Here is a 15,047-nt window from a genome sequence, read left to right as displayed (position 1 = left end):
CTACAGATCATTTAGTGCTGCGATGTGTATAGTGTAACATAGTATCACCCAGCGGGCCTGTGATCTCCTGCCCTGCAGATCATTTAGTGCTGCGATGTGTGTAGTGTAACATAGTATCACCCAGCGGGCCTGTGATCTCCTGCCCTGCAGATCATTTAGTGTTGCGATGTGTGTAGTGTAACATAGTATCACCCAGCGGGCCTGTGATCTCCTGCCCTACAGATCATTTAGTGCTGCGATGTGTGTAGTGTAACATAGTATCACCCAGCGGGCCTGTGATCTCCTGCCCAGCAGATCATTTAGTGTTGCGATGTGTGTAGTGTAACATAGTATCACCCAGCGGGCCTGTGATCTCCTGACCTGCAGATCATTTAGTGCTGCGATGTGTGTAGTGTAACACAGTATCACCCAGCGGGCCTGTGATCTCCTGCCCAGCAGATCATTTAGTGCTGCGATGTGTGTAGTGTAACATAGTATCACCCAGCGGGCCTGTGATCTCCAGCGCTGCAGATCATTTAGTGCTGCGATGTGTGTAGTGTAACATAGTATCACCCAGCGGGCCTGTGATCTCCTGCCCTACAGATTTAGTGCTGCGATGTGTGTAGTGTAACATAGTATCACCCAGCGGGCCTGTGATCTCCTGCCCAGCAGATCATTTAGTGCTGCGATGTGTGTAGTGTAACATAGTATCACCCAGCGGGCCTGTGTTCTCCTGCCCAGCAGATCATTTAGTTCTGCGATGTGTGTAGTGTAACATAGTATCACCCAGCGGGCCTGTGATCTCCTGCCCTACAGATTTAGTGCTGCGATGTGTGTAGTGTAACATAGTATCACCCAGCGGGCCTGTGACCTCCTGACCTGCAGATCATTTAGTGCTGCGATGTTAGTGAGATAGTATAGAGCTGCGTGACCCCCACAATGCCAGCTAGATATTGATAATACACAACACCAAAAAACGAAAGTTTTTTTTTTTTTATAAAACTATTAAATGAAGTCAGGAATAATGCTAAAAACATCAGAATATACAAGGAATGGGAGGAATTTCTGTAGAAGGTCTTACTTTATTTTTCATCATCCACTTTACAAAGTAGGTATTGTAAGGTACAGTGTTGTCAGCGGGAGGCGGGACCTCAGATTCTGCACAGGGAAATAAAATCAGCGTTAGCTGTAACTTTATATATGTGCCAGCTATTTAACACTCAATCAGCTATACAGGATAACCTGGTGCTAGAAGTACCATTGTACTGTAACGCATAGCGGCCAATACAGTGCAGCTGTCATCTGTTTGCCAAGGCTTAGAAAACTGAATGTCTGATTGGCTACTAGAGTCTGATTGGCTCCAACATAATGGCGATCCATTATTAAATAAGCCCCAATAACAAAAAAGCGTCTTGTCTGCTGTGATTGGAAAATACTGTGTAAACAGACTTACTGAAGTGAGAGACGTCAGCGATCATAAAGTAAGACCCTTGGCAAATAACAGGTTTCATCCCCACCTCTGTGAGGCAGCGGTGAAGCCGGTCTCGCTTCTTCTGCAGCTCATCCCGCAGCTGTACAAAGTAAGAATCCGGCTTTCCCAGCCTCTCCAGCTCCTTCTGAAATCCCTGGGCCACTGCCTCCTAGACAGCAAACAGGTTTCACAGCAGTCAGGGAGAACCTCTGCACAGCTGTACTGTAATAGATGGAGCCTGTCTAATCCCCCCTTCAGAAAGAGCGCCATAGTTACTCTCTCGTTTCTGACGTCTACTGATTTTCCATTTCCCCTTACAGCAATCTGTTTATTGTTTGCCAAACTCAAATAGCCTACTAGCTCTAATACAGCCAAATATACACAAATGTACATTAATCAGAGAGCAGCGGCATTAGCGCCAATCTCTGGAGTCAGGCCCCTAATTGTGTTTCAGGCTATTACAAAGCAGTAACAGTGTGGGTGGCCGTATCCAGGGACACAAGCAATACTGTATGAGAATTCATCGTACCATGGGGGTAATTCCAAGTTGATCGCAGCAGGAAATTTTTTAGCAGTTGGGCAAAACCATGTGCACTGCAGGGGAGACAGATATAACATTTGCAGAGAGAGTTAGATTTGGGTGGGTTATTTTGTTTCTGTGCAGGGTAAATACTGGCTGCTTTATTTTTACACTGCAAATTAGATTGCAGATTGAACACACCCCACCCAAATCTAACTCTCTCTGCACATGTTATATCTGCCTCCCCTGCAGTGCACATGGTTTTGCCCAATTGCTAACAGAATTCCTGCTGCGATCAACTTGGAATTACCCCCTATGTTCTCCTGGGTGTTACATGATCCCGGTGGTCAGGATGCCGGCAGACACATGACCGATTAGAATGCCGACAGGGGCCGGGGTAATTATTTTACCCTTCCTCTAACCCACCCGGGGTGATGGTTAGGGCTAAGATAGTAAAGGCCGGCAGCTAGGGCTCAGTTTACGTCGGGGGGGGGGATTGATTGGTGGATATGGCTACACCCCCCGCCCCTAACCATCACCATGATACTTCGGGATGTCGGCGGTTGTGTGTTTTCCGGCGCCGGGATTCCGAGTGGTGTCTGTATTCCGGCGTCAATTACATGACCGCTTGCCAATCTCCTGAATACAGGCGTTCTAAGTACAAATAAAACAATGAGGGAAATTCCTCAAAGCTGGTAGCCGGTTAAAGCAGGTGCTGTATCCATAGCAACAAAACATCTGCTTCTATTTTCTAAGCTGTAGTAGAACAGCGCTACTTAGCCTCCGATAAGTACTGCAGGTTGCAGCATCACTTTCCAACAGGTACCTGTGCTCCAACACATTCTCCACTGCTTTCCAGGAATTTATGGGCGTGGTGGGTGGAGGTTTGTTAGAGCTAAATCCTAGCCCCCCAAAACGCTGCATGATCTGTACATTCTACTGTACAATAACCCTAGTTCTGTCCTATCAATAAGATGAAGGTGCTCTTATCCACCACGCCACCTCTCCATTGCCTGCTTATTGTAATACCTGAGCGCCAGTAGCACAGTGATATACAGAATTCTGATGGACCGTCCTGAGGTGTTTGATAAGATGATCGGGACCCAAGGCCCAGCCCACCTGTAACAAAGAATATGCATTGATTTTTTTAAGCAGTTATGTTACAATCATGGCGACTCATCTAATCAGATACTTCACCTTCCATCCAGTAGCACTAAAAGTCTTTCCCGCGCTTCCGACTGTGATTGTACGTTCCCACATTCCCGGGAGACCAGCTGGCAGGAATTAATGAGGAAATAGAGCAGAGTCATTTTATGGCAGGCCGTACAGGTATGATGTATGTGGTGCAAAGTGCAGCCTCTTAAACTTTTTCCAATTACACACACTCTTGTTGTGACTGGCCTATAGGGGTAAAGGGTAAATCCCCAGCGGACCCCAGTACCTGTGGGCACCTCTTCCTCTTCTAATGTCAAGTTTTAGTGCACATGAATTAGGAATATAGTTATGTGACTGGCGGCCACAATACCAGCACCTACACCCTGCACACCCACAGTCCCGACATGCCGACTAACAGGGACTATTCCCACTCGTGGGTGTCCATGACACCCATAGAGTGGAGAAAGAATCTGTGATGAGCACAGCTCGCCACCGAGCCTGCAGCGTGGAGAGCACAGTAAGCCCGCAAGGGGCTTTGTTGCGCTAACACCCCCCCACCCCTTCCGCTGGTCTCCCGACCACCTGTCACGCGATACACGCTGCTCGAATTATACTATTTGTTGCTCTGTTGCCGGGTAAATTACTTGGTACAGCCGGAACATGGATGAACAGACCACTGGGTCTATTCATGGAGCAGTGAAATGAGTGGAGAAGTGAGCCTGTGGAAAAGTTGCCCATGACAACCAATCAGATTTAAGTTAACATCTATCAAGCGCATTCTATAAAATAATAGGCTCACTTCTCCACTCTTTTCACTGCTCCATGAGTAGACCCCCACGTTGTCTGCAGCCTATGTCCTCTACAATGGTTAGCCAAGCCTCTGTGGTGGCTGTTCAAACCCATAAGCAATGGCCCCTACCACAGCGTTCCCCTCCCGGTGGGACTTCACGCCCCAGTCTGAAAGCTTTACCAATATACCAAAAAAACAGGGCCTGTATTCTATAAAAGATTGTAAAAAAAAAAAAATATCCCAAAACCAGGAAACTACCTGCACTATGAAACTGAAGTACCTCCGATGGTAGATCTATTGCACATTTTAAACAAATACTTCTACAATCATGATCAAGCAGTACATGTGTGGGGTGAAGGGGGGGGGGGCAATGCACAGTAGGGCAATCCGACCAATTATGCCAGCTCCAGGGGGTGGGGGCTGTATTTAAAAGAACAGTGTGGTTTTATGTGAGCTATGGAATGATCACTGTATGGTAACCACAGGTAGGCAGGTATTGCCTGTTTCCAGAGCAACTGTGCCACCTGCTACGCTGAACTTGGTGACAGATCCGCTTCCATACTCACCAATCCGTATGTGCTGGGACCCGTCGTACACCAGCCATTCGTATACTTCGTCAGAGAAGCATAGTATATTATATTTGACACAGATGTTTGCAATTTCCTCCAGCTCCTCTCTATTAAAAACCTGCACAAACCAAGGAAAGCAAACTGTGAGTGATTCATAGTACAGAACAGGAGCGCCCTCTACTGGAAGCACAGACTCCTCAGAATGCTCCGACCATTTACTGGTGACAAAGTTGCTGCCTGTAGTACAGTGGTTTTATTCTCATTTTCATGCAGGCTTGGACTGGCTCACAGGGGTACAGGGGAAACCATCGATGCGCCCCACTGCCTGGGGGCCCACCTCCTGCTCTAAGGATCCAGACTGTGCACTTGAATTATACATCATACATAGGTTTCCTTATACTGGACTATGGTGTATTTTCTACAGTGCATTGCTGTTATTAATCTGTTATTGATCTGGTATATTATCATGCATGCAGCAGCTGAATTTACTGTATATATTTATGAAGGGGCGCAGACATTGCACTGTCTAATGGTTAGTCAAATCAATGAGGTGGAAGACCACACCCCCTCTGCAGACTGGCCACACCTCTAAGCATGGGCCTCTACCACTGCATCCCCCCGGTGGGCCCTACATGCCCCAGTCCGACACTGTTTACATGACAAGTATTTGGTGAGCAGGGGGTGGGATGGTTCCTCCCAGGCCCTACTGTCAGGGAAATATTGATGACATAAAAAAGTACAAGATTGAATCCAAATGTATATTTAGGAGTATACAGTGGGAGTATTTCTCCCTCTAAACCTCTTCCCTTGGTGAGCGGATCAGCTGTTAAGGGGCCTGATTCTGAGGTGGGAGTAAAGCAAAACAAAACAAATGACATTGCACCTTGACAAACCATGTTACACTGCAAGGGGTACAAATACATGTATTACTTTTGCATGCAGGGTAAATACTGGCTGCTTTTGCATATAGCCCACATATACCGGACAGCTTTATTTTTTCACTGCAATTTGAGGTTTAGGCAGCAAAAGGGAGGTCAGGCTTAGGGTGCAGGCACAGGAACGTTAGGGTTAGGGACCAGGGACCAGGGAGGGAGGGTTAGGCACCCAGAGGGGAGGGTTAGGGTTAGGCACCCACAGAGCAGGTTAGGGTAGGGATAAGTTGAGGGTTAGGGGGCTAAATGGTCAGCTTTCAGGATTATGATGGACGGGATGCCGCTCTCGGTATACTGACAGCCGGCATCCCGTCCATCGGTAAGTCATACTGAACTCCCTGGTGACACTCAATTTACCTCTTCTCCTAGCCTCTCCCCTCCCGTATCACCTGCTGCCTTATAACTTCCTAAAACTGACAATAATGCCCCTCCCCCATGTCACCGCACTTCCCTCTCTCGGCTGCCACCAGTCACCTTCAGAGCCCTCAACCACTCCTGCACTCCCTATATCGCTAACCTCTTCCTCTTCCACCCTCTTTCCCACCCACTCTGCTCTGCCAATGACTACCACCTCTCCACCTCCCTGATCACATCTTCCCCTTGCCCAACTGCTGGATTTCTTCTGTGCTACTCTTATACTCTAGAGTCCTCTCCCACGCTCTATCAGACACTCACCCAGCCCCAGCCATCAAAACTCTTCTTTTCACCCAAGCCTACCACCACCCTTCCTCCTACCCCTCCAGCCTCTGCTCCCCTCTCCTTTATGTTTCCACAATAACCCCTCTAGAATGTAAGCTCTTGGAAGTAGGGCCCCTTATCCTTAAGTCATTTGCGGATTATGTATTTTTGTAAAGTTAAACATTTGTCTGTAAAAGTTCTATATGATCACCCATGTGATATGTAAAAAACTGCTGTTTGTTCCATGCCCTATATATGACAGTGCAAGCACAGTGTACCTATTGACCGGCTACTATTGCTGAAGACCACTCAAACATAGGGAATGATGTGCATGGCATGCAGTGACCTGAGGACATGAAATCAGCATCACACCAGCTCCCTATTGTTGTTAGGCTCGCACCCTCATTCATTTCTAACTAAACTCCTTGGCTTAGGCTTGTTTCACCCACTTATATAAAATATGAGGGACACCAAAAAGGCTTTCCTCTAAAGGCCCATACGCACTTGCCGATAAAATGAGCAACGTCGCTCATTTTCCCCCTCCCTGAGCGTCGTTGTTCATTTTATCGGCAAGTGTGTATGCCGCCAGCGACGACCGATGCGCGGCCCTGTGTGTCGGCAACGATCGTCGCTGTCGCCAGTGCATACATGCAGGATCTGGACTGTCGTCCACGACCTGCATGCAGGGCTGGCGGAGGCGTGACGTCACTGAGCGATATGAGTGGTCATATCGCTCACTGTGTACAGTTGGCCGCCAACCGGCCGGCCCGGGAGGGGAAACATTAGGCGACGTCGCTTACAGAGCGACATCTTCTAATGTGTATGGACCTTAAGACTGCTTGTGTGGCCTGCATGTATATTAATCCATTGTTGCATCTGTGGCTTTATTTATTTATTAACAGTTTCTTATATAGCGCAGCAAATTCCGTTGCGCTTTACAATTGGACACAATGATGCAACAAAACTGGGTAATAAACAAATAGTCAGAGGTAGGAAGGCCCTGCTCGCAAGCTTACAATCTATAGGCTTTCTCATATGGATTCTATATTTTGCAGTTTTAGTTTTTAGGTGTTTAAAATCAGGACACGCACAACTATATCTGGTACAAAGATGTGTCAAGTAGTAATAAAATGACTGATGTAGAATCCTATAAAGTGTGACACCTTCCTACAGTAGGGATTTTCAAACCTATCAGTAATTGTAAGTCACATATTAGAGGTTTCCCCATAACCCTAAGGTTTACCTTGTGCCTGCCTAGACTGTAGTAGTTATCCATAAGACTTTCTCATGCTTTAGTAACATCACGCAGAATCTACAGTATATATAGCAGCGCCTCTGTATGTAACTCTATGCAAGCCTGACAAGGGAGGGTGCTTGAGGTCTGTACACGTTTATCGTGGTGCTGTGTCTATTTGAACAAAATATACGTAGCGTGACGGAGGTTAATCCACTGTCACCTACAGAACTTTCTTCTTTTCATTTTTAAATGGCCGGAGTATAATTAATCAGTCAGACTACAATCTGTCCATTAGAGTCTGTGACATGAACAAGTCACCCAATGCAGATTCTTTACTGCCATATACAACATTGCAATAATATCTATTTTCATGGTAATGAAGATTTTACCCTAAGTCCAGGAATAAATACTTGCCCAATACATCACTAGTGTTTGCCTGCCATCCATAGTATACACACATCTGAGTACCAACTACTCTCCTGGTTTGCTTAGAGGGCAATAGGTGCTCCCAGTCTACTGTTGCTATTTCATTTGGAAACTCACATTCACATCTAAGGGGGTAATTCAGAGTTGATCGCAGCAGCAAATTTGTTAGCAGTTGGGCAAAACCATGTGCACTGCAGGGGGGGCAGATATAACATGTGCAGAGAGAGTTAGATTTGGGTGGGGTGTGTTCAAACTGAAATCTTAATTGCAGTGTAAAAATAAAGCAGCCAGTATTTACCCTGCACAGAAACAAAATAACCCACCCAAATCTAACTCTCTCTGCACATGTTATATCTGCCACACCTGCAGTGCACATGGTTTTGCCCAACTGCTAAGAAATTTGCTGCTGCAATCAGGTCTGAATTACCCCCTAAATACAATAGCATGGTGGCAGAATGTCACATAATGAACCTATGAAAGTCAACAGGATTATTGCGACAATTGCTTTCAGACCACTATTGTCACATGCCTGTAGTTATGTTACAGTATTGATAACCAGGTGCTTTAAAGTCACATGGGGCCAAGCAGAACAATGATCCTTGGCAATCAGATAAATGCATTGTCCCCTAAGCGTCTCTTTGCCACAATGTGTAATTTAATTGATGAAAAACATCTATAATCCCATATGTCCTTATCCGGTACTGCGCCAAGCCAGTGCTAGCAGAGTACTCTGCTATGATAATACTACAGGGAATTACATGTAAAACACAGAACTTTTTGAATCACTCACTTTTCCCAGAGGATTATTTGGGGTATTCAACACAAGAACTTTTGTACGCTTAGTGATCTTTGCTTCCAGTTCAGCAGGATCTAACCTCCAGTTCCAGCTACTTAGTTGCGTTCCTGCGTCTGTGAGCTTCTGCTTGCCGGTAGGAAGAGAGGTTGTGTCAGCCAGAAAACTTTACAGTAACTTCTTACAAAGCATTCTAAAAGCAATCCCTATTGGGGTCTAGATGTGAGCATTAATACTGTCACAAACAGCAGCACTCAGCACTTGTTAAGAACAAAAGGAACCGGAAACAAACTGCTTTAACCGATGTTTCAATGTAGCTTGTACAGCACCCTGATGAAAATGTTCAAGCTACATTGAAACGATGGTTAAAGCAGATTGCCTCTGGTTCCTTATGTTCAGTATATATAATGGGCACCAGTCTGCATAATGTAAAAATAGGATTTTAATACCTACCGGTAAATCCTTTTCTCTTAGTCCGTAGAGGATGCTGGGGACACCAAAAGGACCATGGGGTATAGACGGGATCCGCAGGAGACAGTCTGCCTGGGCACAGATCTAAAACTGGAGTCTGGAGGAGGGGCATAGAGGGAGGAGCCAGTTCACACCCCTTTTTCAAAGTCTTAAAGTGCCCATGTCTCCTGCAGATCCCATCTATACCCCATAGTCCTTTTTGTGTCCCCAGCATCCTCTAGGACGTATGAGAAATAAATGGTCTGAAAACACAAGCATGCAAGATGTGGATATTCAGAGTCAGATGTATCATACCGTTACAGTGAGTAAGGCAGGGGGTGAAGGGAAGGGCAATTCTGATGGAATAAGAGTACAGTGAGGGTGTGTTTATGCAGCTAAGACCAAGTCATAGCTGAAGACCTGGAGTTTGGCTACTTGTGTGTTCTCCCCTCACGTTGCTAACGCAAATATAAACTAAAAAACCTTCTAACTAAATACAGGAGGCTGCTACCACCAAAGCTGGGGGCACTTCACTCATTGGGGCTGGATATTTAAACGCAATTAAGCGGCTGCTTTTTTGCGGGTTTAGTTCCAGCAAATTGGAATCTATAACCTATACCTCTATGGAAGGGGGAGATTGAATTGTTTGTATTTAAATGCCGTGGGCGCTCGCTATTTGTGCCCACCCTGTCCTGAGACTTTTGCCCGCCTTAATTGCCATATGGCTGCCTTAACAGCAGCACGCCCAGTAGGTTTTGCAAGGGTTATCTGCTTTACTCTGCAAATTACCTTCATTTTTGGCACGACATCCATTATAAGCGATGTGCGTCAGCGACACTCCCGCCCTTTACTTAGGTAATTTCTCACGTCCAGTTAAGTCTAATTATTATTTATTCAATTATATGCTTAAGATGTTGTCGTAGAATTTATGTGCATAATTTATACCCTATTCATGGGTGGTCAACCCAATTAGCCGCGAAGGGTGCAATGTGCCTTTGCCACGGCGTTTCAATGCCGGCAATGGCACACGATTTTGCACCCTTCGCGGGCTGAAATCAGACCCAATTTGCACAAAATTGCTCGGCCCTCTATGGGGTGGTGAGCATTTTTGCAGCGGATTTGGACCACCGTAAAGTATGCCCGCTTCCGCGATGATCTTGCGGGTGCGAGTCATTGCGCTAATTGGATTGACTCCATATAGCCATAATTCAGATAGGCTCATAAATAAGCGTATTTTCCATGCAGATTTTCCATCTACAACTTGCGTCGGCTTAGACACACCACTTTGAATCCACCAGAATATATTTAATATGCAACCATTGGGGAGCTTACTGCTTCTGGGGACTTATGCCTGTAAGCAGACTGCTCTTTCAAGTCAAATCTTTGGTTTTCTGAATAACATACAACGGCAATATAATAAGGAAAGTCCTCTGCTCATTGCAAACTAGCAAATATATTTGTAGGCACATAAAGCCACTTACAGGTCTTAGCGGTATATAAACACATCGTCCACCGGCCATTTTCGTCATTGGCTCGTAACAGTCAAAGAACGGCTCAATGAGAATGACCTTTGCAGCAGAAAGAAAAAGAGAATACAGAATATAGTTATACTATTTACAGCTGCATTTAGGCATACTAAAGGTTTAAAAAAATGTTTTTACATCATTATCATGTTATTTATCTAATAGAGTTATGAAAACATTTTAAATGTGTAAAACATGAATGTGTAAAATCCGTGGCACTTCCTGCACCACAAACAGCAGCTATACAGGGGATACGGTCATTCGGTCGACAACACTTAGGTCGACAGTCATTCAGTCGACCCCTATTGGTCGACATGCATTAGGTCGACTTTGGGGGGGGGTCGACACGAGTTAAAAAAAAAGAATAATAATTTTTTTAACTTTTTCATACTGTATGATCCAAGTGGACTACGACTGGAAATAGCAACCTGTGCCGAGCGCAGAGGTAGCGGAGTGAGGCACCTTGTCCGAAGCGAGGGGACACAGTGCACTAATTGGGGTTCCCTGTCACTTTACAAAGAAAACACCAAAAAAAGTAAAAAACTCATGTTGACCTTTTTCTATGTCGACCTAGCGCATGTCAACCAATAGTGGTCGACCTAATGACCCATCCCCCTATACAGCACATATGAGCCACTAACGCTGTCCTTCTAGTCTTTCAGAGGACACTTCCTCCTGTGCCAACCTCCGTCCCCCTCCCCCCTTTCCCTTCCACATGACAGTACTTTCATTTCTTCTTCATCTGTTTAGAGGGAAGCAGGCGGCAGAAGGGGCAGGAGGTGTAGACGGGCATCCGGAGAATACATTTGTAGTCATTGTCCCTTTACTAAATACAAACATCCAAACTCTTTATTATACGGCTGAAACCCCTTTATGTCAGTAGCAAAACTGAAGGGTCCTATACCTGGGGTCATACAGTTATAGATAAGCTCTCTATTGCTCCGGCCAATCAGCATCGCGGTTACACATTGATACAGTGCTTGGTGAACTTGATGTTCTCCCAACTGCCAATGCTAGGGTAAGATGTATTATAGTGTCGGCAGAGGTGAGCTCGCCCTTGCAGAGACCCCGATGGTGGGTCCTATACTGTTTTGATGAGTGGGAAAAAGGGAGGACGTTGGGTGTAAAATAAAATCTTATCTGGAGCTAGCCTTTAATATAGAACTCTAAAATGAGATATGACTCTCTATTAGCAAGTCTGTGCCCATCTTCCCCCGACAGCTGACAAGTTACAGTAGAGCAGGGATGGGGAACCTTCGGCTCTCCAGCTGTTGTTAAACTACACATACTAGCACGCCTTGCTATAGTTTTGCTATTTGGCCATGCTAAAACTGTTGCAGGGCATGCTGGGATGTTTAGTTCAACAACAGCTGGAGGGCTGAAGGTTCCCCATCCCTGCAGTACAGGGTGCACTGCAGCCCGGTCACAGTACTGCCACTTACACTCTGGGTGCTGTACTATATCTGATTCTCTCTCTCTCCCATGGTCTGTGGGCAGATTACTTACACAATACTGGGTAAAGAAAGCCAACATCACAGGCTGACAAACTGATATTTGGATAATGGCCCTCATTCCGAGTTGTTCGCTCGCTAGCTGCTTTTAGCAGCATTGCAAACGCTAGGCCGCCGCCCTCTGGGAGTGTATCTTAGCTTAGCAGAATTGCGAACGAAAGATTAGCAGAACTGCTACTAAATAATTATTTTCAGTTTCTGAGTAGCTCCAGACCTACTCACAGATTGCGATCAGCTCGGTCCGTTTAGTTCCTGGTTTGACGTCACAAACACGCCCTGCGTTCGGCCAGTCACTCCCCCGTTTCTCCAGCCACTCCTGCGTTTTTACCTGGCACGCCTGCGTTTTTTTAGCACACTCCCTGCAAACGGGTAGTTTCCACCCTGAAACACCCACTTCCTGTCATTCACACTATGATCACTCGAGCGTTGAAAAAACGTCGCTCGAGCTTGTGTAAATCCCCAAAGTTTTGTGTTAAATTACTTAGCGTATGCTCGCTGCGTACCATGCGCATGTGCATTTTCCACCTAATCGCTGCGTTGCGAAAAACGGCAACGAGCGAACAACTTGGAATGACCACCAATATACCTTTAGATACATAACTTACGAACTCTGATTACAGCAATAATCAATACTTAAATTATTAATCTGCCATAAATATATGAGCATTTAATTAACATTATTTACCAGCAATGTAAACATACAGCAAATCTCTTCTTGTAATACGTATACATATAAATATCAGGATACTCAACATGCAGCCCTCCAACTATTGTGGAACTACACATCCCATCATGTCCTCCCACATTTTTACTATTACGGCATGCTAGAATGGGGAATGCTGGGATGTGTAGTTACAGAACTACTGGAAGGCCGCATGTTGAAAACGCCTGAGTTACAGAGCAAGTGTTTCACTGTTATATTTGTATGGAGTTGTGCAGAAGCCGGAATACCTCCAGCTTTATAAGCACTGACTGATACTACAGATTTAACAAACCAGCTCTTCATATTCACAGACTATGTCTGGGTTGGGTTGAAATGCCAGCGGATTGCCCCCCTAACCCTCCCTTCCCCGCAGCTTAACCCTCACTCCCGCAGCCTAACCCTCCCTTCCCCGCAACCTAACCCTCACCCCCGCAGCCTAACCCTCACCCCCGTAGCCTAACCCTCCCTTCCCTGCAGCCTAACCCTCACCACGCAGCCTAACCCTCCCTTCCCCGCAGCCTAACCCTCACCCCTGTAGCCTAACCCTCACCCCCGCAGCCTAACCCTCACCCCAGCAGCCTAAACCTAACCCTACTCCCCCTTGCAGCTTACATTTTCCAGTGGCCCAGCAGTGTCAGTGTCTTGATGCCGGCTCTGGCATTCCAATCAGTGTCGGATTTCCGGCGTCAGCATTTAGACTGCCAAGATCCCGACAAGGGTAGTGGGTGCTGGCACTCTGATCAGTGAAGGGATTCTGGCGTCTGTATTTAGACTGCCGGGATCATGACTGGATCCTGACACAACATAATGCAGCTTATAAAACGTGCTTTGAAGACATCACAGTCTTCCACTGAACTGATAAATGGTGTTCCCAAAATGGATGCCTCCAGTGTGCTGTCAACAGGTGCAGTCAAACATTTTAATATGGGCAACAAATATTCATGCTCTCTACCAGCTACACTGGATCAAAAAGGATCAAACTGATTCACTGAAGACAGACATATTTTACTTTTATGTTTCTGAATAAATATGTTGTACTACCTCATCCCCATCATCCACCAGAGCCTGGAAAGCATTATAAAGGGCCCCATATGCACCCACTGACACCAGCACATTACAGAGAGGGTCCAGCTCTCGTTTCAGCAATTGACCAAACAGCTCAGCGAGGATCTTTACGAGGGGAGGGTGTCCCTGCAAAAGAACAAAATGACTGAGGGGAATGTAGACAAGGATTAAATATTAATATCAGATTATTCATTTTCAATGCAATTACAACTATAGTATTTTCTCAATTCTCTGGAAAAGTATATATATCTATATGCATTAATGAGACTGGAAATCCCCTAAGGTAAATACACTGTGGTCTTCAGAAAGTTAATTTGACATTAAACTGTAGGAGGCCTGTCTGCATTCAGCATATTGGCTCTGTGTGATCAGGAGGTTTGTCCCAGGATCTTCAGCTCACAGGAAAGCCCACACCATAAAATAATTCCCCACAGAAAAGCCCACACCATAAAATAATTCCCCACAGGAAAGCCCACACCATAAAATAATTCCCCACAGGAAAGCCCACACCATAAAATAATTCCCCACAGAAAAGCCCACACCATAAAATAATTCCCCACAGGAAAGCCAACACCATACTTTTAATTCCCCACAGGAAAGCCCACACCATACTTTAATTCCCCACAGGAAAGTAGACACCATCAGTTAATATAAATAATTGATAAGGAATCACAGCAGGAAGTACAAGATAACAGAGCAGGACAATATTTTTACAACCAATTTTCCCATCAATTAATAAACAGTTATGTCATGTCAGGTCATGTTTTGTGAATTTTTATTTTTTATTATGTACTGGTGAGTTAACCTATTGTGCTGGGTCAGTAATTATCCCACAGAAATAACTCCTGAAAACATGACTTGTTGAAGGTACTTGAAAGCAACTGCTGTAACAGACTGACCGGTACTTAGGATGACTAGACTGCATGAATATCGGAACGAGGTTATAATCTTACGAAGGCTCTTGTGTACTGGTTCAGCAGTGTGTTCTCCTCAGTGATGGCTTTGGAAAATGCTTCTCTCACAAAGCTTGGAGGTGAAAAGTCAGGAAAACCCTGTCCCAGGTTCACAGTTTTATACTGAGCAGCAAGACTGACCAGTTCAACCCTGAGAAGAAACAAATGAAGCTTGAGTACACATTCTGCAGTAACACTGTGGATGTAAAGTCCACACAGGGTCTGTACATTATATTTCTATTATCTTCAGCAGCCATAATGATAGCAATGGATGCAACTGGAATGAGAGATG

The 15,047-nt window shown here is 45.4% G+C and overlaps 1 protein-coding gene across 4 annotated transcripts in view; it reads right to left on the bottom strand.

The window, feature by feature from the left end:
- KYAT1 (kynurenine aminotransferase 1) overlaps positions 1 to 15,047 on the bottom strand; it is a 100,006-nt gene that overhangs the window by 11,058 nt on the left and 73,901 nt on the right. For all 4 annotated transcript variants that reach the window (XM_063936504.1, XM_063936506.1, XM_063936505.1 and 1 more), the window contains 9 exons: positions 14,756 to 14,906; positions 13,779 to 13,928; positions 10,482 to 10,568; positions 8,548 to 8,676; positions 4,482 to 4,602; positions 3,168 to 3,244; positions 3,000 to 3,089; positions 1,433 to 1,619; positions 1,061 to 1,137 (listed from right to left, as the gene is read on the bottom strand). In XM_063936504.1, the coding sequence (XP_063792574.1) occupies positions 1,061 to 1,137; positions 1,433 to 1,619; positions 3,000 to 3,089; positions 3,168 to 3,244; positions 4,482 to 4,602; positions 8,548 to 8,676; positions 10,482 to 10,568; positions 13,779 to 13,928; positions 14,756 to 14,906 (1,069 nt within the window). The remainder of the gene's footprint in view (positions 1 to 1,060; positions 1,138 to 1,432; positions 1,620 to 2,999; positions 3,090 to 3,167; positions 3,245 to 4,481; positions 4,603 to 8,547; positions 8,677 to 10,481; positions 10,569 to 13,778; positions 13,929 to 14,755; positions 14,907 to 15,047) is intronic.

This window comes from Pseudophryne corroboree, chromosome 8 (genome assembly GCF_028390025.1).
Source record: "Pseudophryne corroboree isolate aPseCor3 chromosome 8, aPseCor3.hap2, whole genome shotgun sequence".
Taxonomy (NCBI): Eukaryota; Metazoa; Chordata; class Amphibia; order Anura; family Myobatrachidae; genus Pseudophryne; species Pseudophryne corroboree.
Note: the sequence above shows the minus strand (reverse complement) of the source record. Positions and strands in the feature narration are given on the sequence as shown.